The sequence below is a fragment of the Lucilia sericata genome, unplaced genomic scaffold, assembly GCF_015586225.1.
Source record: "Lucilia sericata isolate MDLA Ls3-8-SP2 unplaced genomic scaffold, ASM1558622v1 Contig001052F_arrow, whole genome shotgun sequence".
Taxonomy (NCBI): Eukaryota; Metazoa; Arthropoda; class Insecta; order Diptera; family Calliphoridae; genus Lucilia; species Lucilia sericata.
Genome location: NW_023995030.1, coordinates 55212 through 71684, shown reverse-complemented (window position 1 = coordinate 71684; position 16473 = coordinate 55212). Strand labels below are relative to the sequence as shown.

The 16473-nt window shown below is 29.1% G+C and overlaps 1 protein-coding gene across 3 annotated transcripts in view; it reads right to left on the bottom strand.

Moving 5' to 3' along the window:
- Positions 1 to 294: 294 nt before the first annotated feature.
- Positions 295 to 16473, bottom strand: part of LOC119609744 (dynein heavy chain 10, axonemal) — a 68850-nt gene continuing 52671 nt past the window's right edge. Inside the window, exons 30-34 of one of the 3 annotated variants that reach the window (XM_037964646.1) lie at positions 7437 to 7577; positions 7093 to 7197; positions 6507 to 6608; positions 620 to 766; positions 295 to 540 (exon numbers count right to left, since the gene is read on the bottom strand). In XM_037964646.1, the coding sequence (XP_037820574.1) occupies positions 394 to 540; positions 620 to 766; positions 6507 to 6608; positions 7093 to 7197; positions 7437 to 7577 (642 nt within the window). In that variant the 3' untranslated portion in view covers positions 295 to 393. Of the gene's footprint in view, positions 541 to 619; positions 767 to 3641; positions 3685 to 6506; positions 6609 to 7092; positions 7198 to 7436; positions 7578 to 16473 lie in introns of those variants that run through there. The other 2 variants (XM_037964645.1, XM_037964647.1) reach the window with 2 other exon arrangements.

The window sequence follows — 16473 nt, the reverse complement described above, 5'->3', positions numbered from 1 at the left end:
ATACGAATTTTTCGGTATTACGAAAGGGCCTGACACTATATAATTCGTACTAGTGGACGTCCACTGTACTTCACTAAACGCTCCCTTTCCATTTCTCGATTTTAGTGAAATTTTTTAACAATACGTTAATCTTCCGATAGTCACTTAACAAAAAGTTAAATAAGAAAGAAAATTTTTAATTAATATAAAAAGCTAATGAAAATAAAAAGCTTTATGAAAAGTTTTATTCGTGTATTCATATGTACATATTTTTTAATTCTTCGAATTAAATTTATTTTAATTTAAACTATGAAATAAATTAATCAAAGACATTTATTAAGGGACTAAGATAAAATGTCTACCTTTTATGTGAAACCATAATTGCAATAAAGTTTGATTTGGAAAACAATGGAATCAGTCTTTATTTAGCGTCAAGCAAACACCTTGTAAAACCCAATGGCTCAAGTCCTCCGAAGTCACAAGATCAGCTTCAAATACAAGGCCAACTCCCATGGCATTACGTCTGAGAGATGTCGTGTAAACTGGCGCACGGAATGTATTCTAAAAATTTAAATAATGATTTTATGATGTCAATTAAATATTTAAAAATTAAGTATATAATATACATATTTAGACATACTTGTAGTTTAAGTCTGTGAGACTCTATAGGAACTACAGACAATATTGGTAATTCTTCAACTAGAATTTTAGGATGCGAACGATATAGTTGCATTCGCTCTAAATCCCATCGAGCGCCTTCTATATAAAGACCAGTTATGTAGCAGCCCTAAAAATAATCAGAAACCAGTAGTTTTCTTAATTGAATTTTGTAGTACAAAAGCTGTTAAGAAATTTTAAAATGGACAATTTTGAACATGACCCTCTCCAATTTCGATGAAATTCAGTACATACATAATTTGCACAAATAAAAAAAATAATGTTCTCCAATTCAGTTTAAAGTTTAATATCATATGTATTTTTTCTAAACTAGATATCCGATTTCTTAATCTTGATCTCAAATTAATGACTATGACATGGCGTATAGTTTGATGAAGATCTCAAGAAAATTTACTTTTAGTCAAATAATCCATATTTCTATAAAATTAAAAAAAAACTTTAATTTACTTTTTATGAACAATTTATTTTTAAATTTTTTTTTGTTAATCAAAAAAATATTTTATTAATTTTTAGATTTTGTTTAAAAATAAAGATTTTTTTACTTAAAGTCAATTGCCTTCATATTCCTTCATGGTTCCATTCTGATCTAGCCATGTCCGTCCGTTTGTTGAATGGACTATAACACTATAGCTGGAGATGGGAAAAGGGGTAAATACTAGGGTTGTCAATTATTCGCGTTTAAAATTATTCGACATTTTTTAATTTCAGTAGTCGATTAAATATTAAAAATTATTCGATTATCGAACGAATAACGAATAGAAGTTTTTTATCGAATAATTTAATAAAATATAAATAAAACTGCGAGAAAAATATATACCTGGAAAAAGACACTGTTTTTCTGAAAGGTTATTGAAACTTGCCTTGCCGGGTTTCCATACATTAACACACTTATATGTCAGTAACTTAGTTGAATCTCAGCCGATTTTAAATTTCTCAACGTATATAAAAGTGGAAGCTGAGGCCTCTATAATGATATATACGATTTTTAACTAACCTAGAGAAATATGTGTGTGTGTAGTTATCAGCTAACATATTTTTGATTTTAGTCCTGCACCCTTTTCCAAGTTTGCGCATATTTTTACAAACTATTTTATATAAGAACTGTACTTATTTATCAATGTATTTCAAAACTATGCCTATTCTGTGTAAAACGCAATGTTATCGATAGTTTTCTTAATACAAAGTTGATCGAAATCTGATTTTATTAAAGCAATAAAATCGAACCTAAATCTAAGACTTAAAGAACCGATTTAATTTTGAACCATTTTACTTGCAAATATTTTAAAAACAAATGCAGACAATCACTTTTAAAACTGAAAGCATTATATTTTTAACATGAACATTGTAAAATAAAATTTTTTATAAATTGAAAATAATATACGTTTTCTTTTATTAAAACAGATCTTTAGATTTAGTATTTGTTTTACAAAATATTAACGTAATTTTTTGTTTAATACTAATAAAATATTCGTAAAAAGTAACATTAAAATATTATTCGAATATTCGATTAATCGAATTATTCTTTATTCTATATTGGAAATTTTTTATTCTTTCGAAGAAAAGCTAATTTTTTTCCTCGATTAATTGAATAATTTTTAGGGTATATATTAGGGTGACTCCAAAATTGAAGTTGCTGATGTTCCCACCGAAAATGAAAATTTAGTTCATTCTAAGATACCAATTATCAAAATTGTTGTCCTGGCCTCAACATTTGGTGAGCTGGATCAAAGGATAAAAAGGTCCTTTTTAAGGTTTTTCTGATTTATTCATATTTTTGGCAAATAAACCAAATTTAGTCTTTGAAAGACGATTTCAATGACATAACACAATTTTGTATACGACTCCTAAATTATTACGAATGTTGTAATTTTTCGGAAAATTTTTAGAATTTAAAAATTTTTAATTTTTACATTATTTTGCAATGTTTTGGTAGCTTACGTAGGTTTCGATAAATTCAAATAAAATTCGATCTGGTTTGAATTTTGACAAACGGAAAAAACCGTTTCGGTAAATTTTATTGAGGATTATTATGTATTAATTTCAACGAATTGTATTAAATTCAATTGTGTTAAAATATAAAAAATCTGAAATTTTTCTGAAAAATTTTAAAATTTCGATGATTTTGATATGCTATTGAAGCGTTGTCATTCCGTTTGTAATTTCTGCAATTAGATTTCCGACCCTATAAAGTATAACAAGTATATCCTGGGTCCTTAAAGATTGCGGAGTCGATTAACCCATATCCGTCTGTGTGTCTGTTGAAATAAATTTTCTCAAGACCCCATGTATCTTTGGGGTCCAAATCTTAAATAATCCAATCTTCAATTGTTCACCACATACCACCATAAGTGGTATGTCAAGTGGTTAGTTCGGCACTGTACCGTCGAACTGCTGGGCATTGCTTATTGGAAAAAACCGTATGTGTTGGTTTTAATGATTTGTGTATTTTGTTTTTGTTTCGTTTGGCGTTAATTGTTGTTGTTATACCCTTCACCTTCGTGAGAAGGGTATATATAAGTTTGTCATTCCGTTTGTAATTTCTATAATATAATTTTCCGACCCTATAAAGTATATATATTCTGGATCCTTATAGATAGCAGAGTCTCGATTAAGCCATGTCCGTCTGTCTGTCTGTATGTTTGTTGAAATCAGTTTTTAGAGGATATCGGCGAGATCCGAATCTTCAATAATTCTGTGAGACATGCTTTCGGGAAGATCGCTATTTAAAATCAGCAAAATCGGTCCATAAATACCGGAGATGTGAGCAAAAATCCGAAACAACCTCTGAAAATTTCATAAAAAAGACAATTTTGTTCATGCTTTGATATAAGCAACAACAACAACACTGCTTATTCATTGAGTATTTTGTTTCATATGTTTGTGTTTCATTGCCTTTTGTATACATATTGTTTTTGTTTCTTGGTGCATTCAGTTTCGTATGTTTGGATGTCTGTTGGTTTGACTTCCATGTGTATTTGTTTTTTTGTGTGTTTATTTCGTTTAGCGTTGTTGTTCGTTTTGCTACTGCTATAATAATGATATAAACGGAAAAATGAAATAAATTAAAATTTTATAGAATTGATATTTTTTAAATACACTGTGGTGAAGGGTATATAAGATTCAGCACAATATAGCACTCTTACTTGTTTTTTGTTTTGTTATTGCTAAAGTAATGGTAAAGTCAGAAAATGAAATAAATTGAAATTTTATAAAATAATCTTTTTTAACACACTATGGTGAAGGTTATATAAGATTCGACAAAGGCGAATATGGACTACTTTCTTACTTGTTTTTCGAAATCAATCCAATAATGTTTTCTTATTTAAATTAACATAAAATAATATTGTTTTCAATACAATTTCTGTAAATTTGGAAAACATGTAAAATATTTATGTTTTTCTTTTTGACATTTTCTTTTATAAAAGCTCATTCAGAGCTGGAAGTTGTGGTTTTAGTTATTTTATTGGGTTGTGATTAGTTTTTATCAAAAACTAGTTGAAAGTAGTTTTAAATTTGTATGTAAAAATCAAAGTAATTTTGTTAAAGCTTATTTTGAACCATATTTTAAATATGCTCTTAAAATATTCTTTGTGTTCAAAACAATTAAAAAAATTATGTTCGAAAAAATTTTAAAGCTGATAAAACTAGTTCCCTTTGTCCGAACTGGTTGAAATTTGGCAGTGTTATATGAAGTTCATAACAATACCATGTTGTCTATTAATTTCTAAAATTCAAAGATAAATTTGAACAATTTGTTAATTTCTCGAACTTAAAAATTTTTTTGTTTTCACTCGATATTTAACAGAAAAACAAAAGATAATAATAATTCATTAAAGAAATTTAAAAGATATGTTTATACAATAAAAAGTATTAAAAGGTACCAACTGACATGCCCCAATTTCTTTATATTCTTTGGTTATAGATAAAAAAAACAGATTAATTGATTGACTTTTAAACCTGGAGGTATCATATTTTAAACACAAATATTTTAAAATATCTCAAATTTTTACAAATGAAGCATGGAGCAGAATAAGGGCGTATAAACAAACCATTTGGGAAATTTTACAGGATAGCATAAAAACAGCATACAACTTTAAAAATAAATATTTTTGATAAACTTTTAAAATATATCATTAGATATCATTCATAGTTATCCCGTTGAAAATTTTCAGAAAAAATTTCAAATCACAACTTGCAAAAATTGACACTTGAAATTTTGTTAAAATGGAATAAGGGTATATATTAGGGTGGGTTGAAAAAAAAGTTGAGTCAGTCAACTCCTACGATTAAAGATATGTTAATAACATTTCCAAAATTATAAAAAATACTTTTTTGCCACGCCTAGAAATTAGTATGGCTTGACTGTGGCTATTTTCACTTTTTCACGCAATTTTTTAAAACGATGTCATATTCTATGCGCAACTTCTGATATCTCGAATCCTTCCCCAAAATCTAAAATTGTAGCTATACTGGAATAAAGTGCATTTGATTATATGAAATATTAGCTTTTAAAATGCTCACTTTTATATATATAATTAAATGTTCATAATTCTTGTATAATCACAATTTCAGATTTTGGGGAATGATCCGAGATATCAGAAGTCGGGCATAGAACATTACGACTAATTAAAAGCGTTCTTTTGAAGCTAAATATTTTGGCGAAAACTTTGGATTTCTCAATTTATCTCATTAGAAATACATAAATGTAAATAGACCAGATGAACACTATACTGTCGAAAAACGCCCTTATTCGCATCAATGCTTCAAATTATGTGTTACGGAATTTTAACGTAATTTTTATTCAATAATATAATAAAATATTCGCAAAAATAACTTTTTAAATATTATTTGACAAAAATTGTTCGAATTATCCTTTAAATAAAAATTTCTGTCGGACATGACGGACCCACATATGTACATGTTTAAGCCCTTTGTAGATAAATATAAAAAACTGGTACATATTATATAGTGACTAAGTTCAAATCTGCAGAGATGCGGGGTGGGATTTATATTCATATAAAAGTTATTTATGCCATATTTTATGACTCACTTAGGATTTATAAGTGAGTTATGGACGTTTATGTGTTTGTCTGAAATTAAACTTTGTATGGGATCTAGAGGTCCAATCGTTATGAAAATCGATAGTATGGTTTAGGCTTATATTAATTTTAAATCTGCCCATTTTTATGGGACGGTATTATAATTAACAGAATTATGAGCTAAAAAGCAATACTTGTGGGTTCAGTTATAATATGTTGGCTTTTTGTTGAATTTTCTTCAAAAATGCAAAAGTTTTACGGGTCTATGTAACAGCTTTTTCTTTAATTAAATATTATACAAGAAAGCGTTTAATATCCGTCTTTGCCTAATCTTATATATCATTCACCATAGTGAGTTTGAAAAAAGCTGCCCCGAAGTTTTGCTCATAAGTTTATCCATTATTTACGAACACATATTGCTGATTTTAAATAGGAAACTTCTCGAAAGCATGTAAGTATTATATAATTATTGAAGATGTTGATCCCAGAAATATCTGGGGTCTTCAGAAAATGTATTTCAACAGACAGATAGAGAGACAGACGGACATGGCTTAATGGACTCCGCATCTATAAGGATCCAGAATATACCTTATAGGGTCTGAAAATTATAATGTGGGAATTATAAAAGGAATGACAAATATATATGTATGTATATTAGTGCTGATCCAAAAACTTTCAATAAAGGTATGATATCACAATTTCAAAAATATCGAGTGATGCCTAATAATAAAATTGTTAAAAACGTACATACATACGTATGTATATAAGATAATAGGTTCTACCATATTAATACATAAATATGATAATTACCGTAGTTGGTCTTTCTTCAATATCGTCAGGATCGACAAATTTTGTAACGCAGGTATACATCTGGGATTTGTCCAATGGCCATCCATTTTTGCGACAGGCAACCTGTAAAATTGCTATTATGTATTATTATTATTCTCATGTTATATTATTTAAATTTATTCATAGAAAAAAGTATTTATTTTATTCATCTTGTTTTATTTTATAAAAATCTTTTGAATGAGTCGTTAAAAGTAAATTTTGTTTTCATCATATTGGGATATATCTCTAATAATTTTAATTAATTTCCTTAATAAATTACGCAGTCCAACAAATTTAAACTTTCCTAAAGGATAGAAAATATCCCTCAAGATATCTTCAGCTTAAGTCAGGTGAGGATTTTTAATCGCTGGTAAGGAACTGAGGACCGTTCCAAAAAAAAAAAAAAAAACAAAACAAAACAAATTATTTTTGTCGTGTTTAGTAAATTAATATCTATCGATTGAGAGGTATTCCTACATGAGATTCCTAAAAAGGCTGTTCATCGGGAAACTCTAACTTACACACATGATTTCTTTAATTAATTTGTGAAATAAACGAGTATACATACTTGAATCAAAGCTGTTAAATAACTTTGTGGAATGTGTAAACCAGAGAGCCACATTACCAACGGTTCGCCCGACATTGACCAATACTTGAATTGAGTTGCACGCCTCTAACCATAATAATGTGAAGGCAGAAGAAAGTAAAAAATAAAAACGAATTGATGAAAATCTAAGATATATAAAGTTATTGTAATATTTCTTTATATAACTCATGTATATACGATTTTTAGGTTATAAAAAGTTATTCCTCTGTATTCTATGAATAATTCACTGAGAAATTATGAAATTGATAATAAGTTTTCTAAAATCCAAAGAAATAAAATAAGTCCGGAACACTTGTCGGACCTACCTGTAAGTGTTCTAGCCAAGCGCCCAACTGTTTACAAGTGTCCGGAGCTAATTTACGCCAGTCAGCGGGTAGCAAACCATTGAATAATGAGTTAGCAATATTATCCAAAATATTATCCATTCCAATCTCGCCAGCAATAGCCTAAAATAAAACAATGGATGGAGGTTATTAATATATAAATTATATTTAATGAGGTTCCTAATGGGTTATTCCAATGGGTTTTTGTTTTGATCGGTTAATAATTAAATAACTTATAATTAACTGATTTATTGATCTGTGAAAAGGGTACCAAATGAAATAACTTCCCATGAAGAATATGAAATAACTCCCAGTTCCTCTAAAAATTATGTTTAAAAATGAAAGTGTAAAATGAAATTGTTGGAATTCTACAAATTTAAGTACCAAAAAATGCGAAATAGGTCCATGGAACAAATCCCAAAAAATAATTCTCTAATGATTAATTCCTATAGAATGCTCAAATCCTTCTGAATGAATTAATTTTGTTTGCATTCAATCTGTTACAAATTGAATTCAAATAAATTTCAATTCATCTTGATTTTTTCATTCCCTCTGAATGATAAAGATTTAGTTTGAATTCAATCTATGTATTACAAATTGAATTAAAACATTTTTCAACCATTCAATTTGAAATAGATTGAATGAAAGTTTAGTTTTATAATTTAAAAACATTCTGTATATTAAAAATTTAATTACAAATTGTTTCTTTCATTCAATTTGTAATAAAAGGAATTAAACAAATAAGAATGATCATACAATTGAATTCGTTGATCTTAGGAATTAATTCAATGGCAATGAAAACCCAATGAATTAGAATTTAAATTGAACGAATGATATGAAAGAATGGTATTCCAAATAGAATTCATTCTTTCCAGGCTATGAACTTAAGTCACTATGCTCATGGGCATCAAGACATTTTTTAACGTGGAATTATGAACTTAAAAGTATCACAATGTTCATTTATGCACATTTTGTAAAAATTGGAACTTATTTCAATCTCGTTGGGAGTTATTTAATTTTGTGGTAATAATTTTTCAAACTTAGCTAGATAATGCATTTTGAATTTCCTTAAGTGCCTTGGACAGCCGCCCTTCGGCCGGGCGCAAGAATTTTAAACTCTGGGGTATCTCGAACATTTTATTAAGGATTTGGGGGTTATTTCACTTGGAAATTTTTCATTGGAAGTTATTTTATAAAAAAAATAATTCGTCATGGTAAATATTTCATATATTTTGGTAATTGTTTCATTAGGAGCTATTTTTTGGGACTTACATTTTTAGAATTCCAAATTTCCCAATTGTTGGGAATTATTTCATTTTATACTTTAGACGTTATTTCATTTTTAAGGCTAATTTTTAGAGGAATTGGAAGTTGTTTCATTTTCTTCATGGGAGTTATTTCATTTAGGAGCTATTTCGCTGTACCTGTTCATAAGCATAATGACCAAAAGGCGTCCCCAAAACAAAAGTGAAATAACTACCTAAAAATTTGTTCATAAAGCAACAACAACGAAATTTGGGGATTTATTTCACTTTTTGGGGCATTATTTCACATTTAAAATGAGGAGTTATTTCATTACGAATAATTCTTCAAAATTCAAAAATGAAATAAAACCCTAAAAATATTTTTGGGGAGTTAATTCATTATATTACTTTTATCAAACGAAATAAAAATATATATGCGTGATAGCCATAGGGTTTCTCCTCTGGGGTACATTGGACACCGGCTTCGCTAAGAAAACACTCTCCGTGTATCAAGAGCTTTCGGCTTTAGGCGGGCTATTTAGGAAATCTTTACTAAGCGAATCCTTGTGGTCGGCCAAAGACCGGCTATTTAGAAAATGTTTATTAAGCGAAGCCGTTGTTGGATATACCATAGAGTAGTAAGTTCTTGAAGGAAATCTTTATTAAGCGATTAAACTGAAATGTATTAAACTTTGAAGCCCAACTCTATTTTTTTAATATTACTAAAACCGACTTGTTCTCCAGATGTCGAATTTTTAAATGGGAACTTATGTCATTTTAAAATTGGGAATTTGTTTCAAATGAAATTAATCTCCAAAAATAGGCCAGCTTTTTTGGAAATCTTAGGAAAGCGAAGCTGGTATTGGACATATTATAAAGTGGTAAATCCTTGCCCCGGCCGTAGGCCGTCTATTTAGAAAATATTTATTAAGCGAAGCCGTTGTTGGACATACCATAGAAAAGAAAATGGCTACGCCAGGCCGTAGACCGGCTATTTAGGAAATCATTATTAAGCGATTAAACTGAAATGTATTAAACATTGGAGCTCCATTCAAATGTATGCGCGACCTATTTTTTATAATATACTTTTTATTTTTTTAATCTCCAGATGGGAACTTATTTCATTTTAAAATTAGGAATTTGTTTCATATGAAATTTGGCATAGGTTAGTTTTATGTACCTATGTACCTCTCATATTACTCCTCATACAGAAAAATAAGTTTATTGTCAAAAGATTTAACAATGATGGCAATAAGTTAAAATTCGTCAAAAATAATTTCATTTAAGAAAATAATCGACCTAACCCGAAAATTAGCTTATGCTTACTATATATGAATAGAGATAGTGAAAATTATAGTAATGCGAATGCTAAATTTCAAGTTGAATTTGAATTTGTTTTAAAATTAAAAAATTAATAAAAGTGAAAAATAAATATTTTAAAATAATTGAATATTTTTCCCTATTGGACCTAATTGGGTTATTAAGAAGTGGGCGTGCCTGTAGGCGAATTTGTCTAATTTTTAGTACATTTCTTCTTTAATATGTAAGAAATCACTATGCCGAAAATCGGTCTTATAGTTTTTGAATAATTAATTTTGGCCACCTTAATTTAAAAATCGCTTAGCGCAGACGATATTTTCGGTAACTTGTATTCCATAACTAATTATGCTAAGAAGCTATACGCCAATTTTCACTTAGCTGTCTAAAATTTCCCAGATTGTTCATTTTCCTGGGATAAGATAAGAGATATTAGTGCAGACATATAGTTAAACTAGTTCAATAAAATTAACAAACACATATACTAAGAGCACAACATTTATATCAGACGTGGAGAAAATGCATTGAGGAATCATTTGCCATCAAAAATTTACTTTGGCCCAAGATTGAGTGCACAAATGATCAAAAATTTAGATTTTGGCTCAAATTTATTCGCTATTTCCGCCACCTATGGACAAATGCTTAAAATCGTTACTGCGACACTTTTAAGTGTTTTTTTTTTCTTCTTTATCACAATGTGAGTCTTTGGCTATTAATACGTATATATTTATGTATGTATAGTATATATATATACACACATATACATACATACATATATGTATACATACATAATATTATGCATATCTATTAAATATGTTCGAATGACATCAATGTTTATTAGTGCGCCAAAGAATTCAAGTCATATTTTATTGCAAGAATTTGTTTGTATAAACACAAGAAAAATGAAAAACTACAGATATTACAATTTCAAACTGCTAAATATTTACAATATTATATTCAAATTTAACTGACAATTTGCCAACATAATAATTCATGTTACTCATACGCCCTAAAAGCAGTCAGGCAAAGTTTCTTTAATTTGCAAAATACGAAGTTTTTTGTTGCTTAGTTAAAAATAACTAAAAATAAATACATTATCTACATCTACATCTATATATATAAAATTCTAACGTTACTGACTGACTGACTGACTGACTGACTGACTGACTGATTCACTGACTGATTCATCATCGCACAGCCTAAACGGTTGAAGCTAAAGAGCTGAAATTTGGACAGGAGGTTGTTCTCCCGCCAAATAGATCCACTAAGACGGGATTTTTGGAAATTCGAATGTTTAGGGGGTAAAAAAGGGTAAAAACGGGTAAATTCGGTAACCTTATATCTCCTAAACTAGAAAAGATACAAAAACAGTTTAAAGCTTATCGCCGTTCATTTAAAAAATAAACGGACAGGTGTCTGGTACTTTTTTAAAATTCGGCCCCTTTAGGGAATAAACGGGTAAAAACTGTATTTTGGTACTTTTTTCGCACCCCATGTATCTTTTAAACCAGTGCACATTCAAAAAATATTTTTGACTTTAGTACTTTTTGGATATTCGGACGTTTAAGGGGTTAAAATTGTACCTATTTTTGGTACTTTTTTCATAAAACATTGTTTTTGGTTTATTAACTTATACATATGAATACATAATAACAGGCTCCCACTACGATGTTGCAACTTTTTGGAATAGAATTTTTATTTCGTTAATGGGGAGGAAAAAAGTACCAAAAGGGGTAAAAACGGGAAATTTGATTTTATTCAACCACAATGATCCAATTTAGATAAAATTTTTAAATTTAGAAACACTAAATATCCTAATGGGGTGTTATTTGGAACCCCGGTATCAAGTGATATTTTTTGGTACTTTTCATTCTCCAACTGGTCCTTTTTGAGTTTTCTATGATATTGAAATAGAAACATAAAATTAATAATAAAGGGACTTTTCGCTACTTTTTCGTTCTACACAGGTACTTCTTTAAATTAAACCTAGAAACATGAAATTAAGCATGTAGAGCTCGGAGTAAATGAGAATCTATAAAATGGGACTTTTTGGTACTTTTTCGTTCTTCAAAAGGTACTTTTTGAATTTTCTATAAAATTTAACCTAGAAACATGAAATTAAGCATGTAGAGCCCTTAGTAAATGAGAATCTATAAAAGGGGACTTTTTGGTACTTTTTCGTCGTTCGACTGATACTTTTTGAGTTTTCTATAAAATTTAACCTAGAAACATGAAATTAAGCATGTAGAGCCCGGAGTAAATGAGAATCTATAAAAGGGGACTTTTTGGAACTTTTTCGTCTTTCGACTGGTACTTTTTGAGTTTTCTATAAAATTTAACCTAGAAACATGAATTTAAGCATGTAGAGCCCAGAGTAAATGAGAATCTATAATAGGGGACTTTTTGGTACTTTTTCGTCCTTCGACTGGTACTTTTTGAATTTTCTATAAAATTTAACCTAGAAACATGGAATTAAGCATGCGGAGGCCTTAGTTAATGAGAATCTATAAAAGGGGACTTTTTGGTACTTTTTCGTCCTTCGACTGGTACTTTTTGAGTTTTCTATAAAATTTAACCTAGAAATATAAAATTAAGAATGTAGAGCCCTTAGTAAATGAGAATCTATAAAAGGGGACTTTTTGGTACTTTTTCGTCCTTCGACTGGTACTTTTTGAGTTTTCTATAAAATTTAACCTAGAAACATGAATTTAAGCATGTAGAGCCCAGAGTAAATGAGAATCTATAAAAGGGGACTTTTTGGTACTTTTTCGTCCTTCGACTGGTACTTTTTGAGTTTTCTATAAAATTTAACATAGAAACATAAAATTAAGCATGTAGAGCCCTTATTAAATGAGAATCTATAAAAGGGGTCTATTTGGTACTTTTTCGTCTTTTTGAATTTTCTATAATATTGATCCTAGAAGCATGAAATTAAGCATGTAGAGCCTGGAGTAAATGAGAATCTATAAAAGGGGACTTTTTGGTACTTTTTCGTCTTTCGACTGGTACTTTTTGAATTTTCTATAATATTGATCCTAGAAGCATGAAATTAAGCATGTAGAGCCTGAAGTAAATGAGAATCTATAAAAGGGGACTTTTTGGTCCTTCGACTGGTACTTTTTGAGTTTTCTATTAAATTGAACCTAGAAACATGAAAATAAGCATTTAGAGCCCGTAGTAAATGAGAATCTATAAAAGGGGACTTATTGGTACTTTTTCGTTCTTCAAAAGGTACTTTATGAATTTTCTATAATATTGAAAATAGAAACATGAAAGTATGCATGTAGAGCCTGGATTAAGTGAGAATCTATAAAAGGGGACTTTTTGGTACTTTTTTGTTCTTCAAAAGGTACTTTTTGAATTTTCTGTAATATTGAACCTAGAAACATGAAATTAAACATGTAGAGCCCGAATTAAGTGAGGACCTATAAAAGTGGACTTTTTGGTACTTTTTTCGTTCTTCAAAAGGTACTTTTTGAATTTTCTATAATATTGATCCTAGAAGCATGAAATTAAGCATGTAGAGCCTGGAGTAAATGAGAATCTATAAAAGGGGACTTTTTGGTACTTTTTCGTTCTTCAAAAGGTACTTTTTGAATTTTCTATAATATTGATCCTAGAAGCATGAAATTAAGCATATAGAGCCTGGAGTAAATGAGAATCTATAAGAGGGGACTTTTTGGTACTTTTTCGTTCTTCAAAAGGTACTTTTTGAATTTTCTATAATATTGAACCTAGAAACATGAAATTAAGCAAGTACAGCCAAGATTAAGTGATAACCTATAAAAGGGGACTTTTCGGCACTTTTTCGTTCTTCAAAAGGTACTTTTTGAATTTTCTATAATATTGAACCTAGAAACATGAAATTAAGTACGTAGAGCCCGGAGTAAGTGAGAACATATAAAAGAGGACTTTTTGGTAATTTTTCGTTCTTCAAAAGGTACTTTTTGTGTTTTTTATAACATGAAATTAACCATGTGGAGCCCGGAGTTAATGAGAATCTATAAAAGGGGACCCTTTGGTAATTTTTCGTTCTTCAACTGGTACTTTTTTAATTTTCTATAATATTGAACTTAGGAACATGAAATTAAATAAAAGAGGTCTTTTGTTACTTTTTCGTACTTCATTGGTACTTTTTGAGTTTTCTAAAATATTGAATATATAAACATAAATTTAAATAGGGGACTTTTTGATATTGCAGATATATATACATTTACAATAATATTTATTTTATTTCATTACGATGAGGGTAGCGAAGAACACTGGGTATAGCTAGTCCTACCATATATATGGTATAAAAATGGAATGTCTGAAAGAAACTATAGTCTGCTTTTTATTTTAAAATTTCTAGTAAGCAAAGTGCCACGCCCACATACAAGATAAAATCTTATAAAGAAAATCTCTTTCTTAAAACAAATGTTTTATCTTAATATAGCGGTATTGAAACAATTTTTTAAAATAAACTAGTTTTTATACCCTTCACCTTCGTGAGAAGGGTATATACAGTGAATCAACTAAGTTTTTTGCCTACCTTTTTTTAAGAGAATTTTGTTTTTTGTTCATAAATAAAATTCAAAAAAACAGGTAAAAAGTAAATTTATGTTTTCCAATTGAAAATAGAGATTGTGAAGAATGGGAAAACCAAGAAAAAATATTAAAATAAAAATTTTGGTGCATTTGTTGTTGCATTTTATTATTTTTCATCAGAATTTGCACGTCAATAAAGTAATTTGCATATTGAAATTTCCAGTTAATTTCGTTGGGTTTTTCAAATTATTTTTTAATTGCTTTTTGGAATTTATTGTTTAATTGTTAAAAGGACACGTGTTAAGTATTTTTCAATTGTAATTTTCAAAAATCATATCCTTATTGTGTGAAACTGTGTAGTTATTTGTGTTAAAAATGTTTAAAGGGAAATAATGAGGCAATTCCAATATAAAAAATTAGTTTAGATTTTTAGAACAAGTATAAATAAATGAAATTCAATTATGAGATGTTTAATCAATCATTAAAAAATATAAAATATAGAAATTGATGAAATAACACAAAGAATTATTAAAAAAAGCCCTCATTTATCATCTCCAAAGTCCATATACGAACTTAAAAGAACACTATGTTTAAATTTAGACCTATAGAGACTATGTTTAAATTTAGACCTAAAATTTTACATAGGCAAATTACTTAATTGATTCACTGTATAAGTTTGTCATTCCGTTTGTAATTTCTATAATATAAATTTCCGACCCCATAAAGTATATATATTCTGGATCCTTATAGGTAGCGGAGTTGATTAAGCTATGTCCGTCTGTCTGTCTGTCCGTCTGTGTGTTTGTTGAAATCAGTTTTTAGAGGACCCCAGATATCGGCGAGATCCGAATCTTCAATAATTCTGTTAGACATGCTTTCGAGAAGATCGCTATTTAAAATCAGCAAAATCGGTCCGTAAATACCGGAAATATGAGCAAAAATCCGAGACAACCTCTGAAAATTTCATAAAAAGACAATTTTTTTCATGCTTTGATATAAGCAACAACAACAACACTGCTTATTCATTGAGTATTTCGTTTCATATGTTTGGATGGCTGTGTGTTTCATTGCCTTGTGTATTGTTTTTGTTTCTTGGTGCATTCAGTTTCGTATGTTTGGATGTCTGTTGTCTTCTTTGCGTTGTGTATTTTGTTTTTGCTTTTTTGTGAGTATTACGTTTCGTATGTTTCATTGCCTTGTGTATATTGTTTTTGTTTTTTGGTCTATTCAGTTTCGTATGTTTGGATCTCTGTTGGTTTCATTGCGTTGTGTATTTTGTTTTTGTTTTTTTGTGTATTTCGTTTCGTATGTTTGGATGTCTGTTGGTTTTACTGTCTTGTGTATTTTGTTTTTGTGTGTGTTTATTTCGTTTAGCGTTGTTGTTGTTCGTTTTGCTATTGCTATAATAATGATATAAACTAGGGATGCCAATCCCGAAATCCCGATCCCGAAAATCCCGGGATTTTTCGGGATTAGAAAATCCCGAATCCCGGGATTTGCAAAATAAATCCCGGGATTTTTTCGGGATTAGGATATCCCGAATCCCGGGATTTTTCAAAATGAATCCCGGGATTTATTACTAAAAAATTTTTTTAAATTCTTTTTTGAGCCATAATTTCATTCAATTCGCTTCAAAATTACGATCTTTGTTTATTTTTGACTTATTCAGCACAGCTATTCTTGTACATTTTGAACCTTTTATTTTTTAAAGTGGTATGATACCAAATATAGTACATACAAATTTATTTTTTCATTTCGTCGTAGACCCAAAAAGTATACACATTCTTTGTCTATAGTAGATATAAATTTGGACCAAAATTAACACAAAAAATCCTAAAAGCACCTCCTCTGAAAACCAATTTGATGCTAATATTAATGTATTGACCAATCAGCAATTTAATGAGATTCATTTTTAAAATAGAATCGATTTG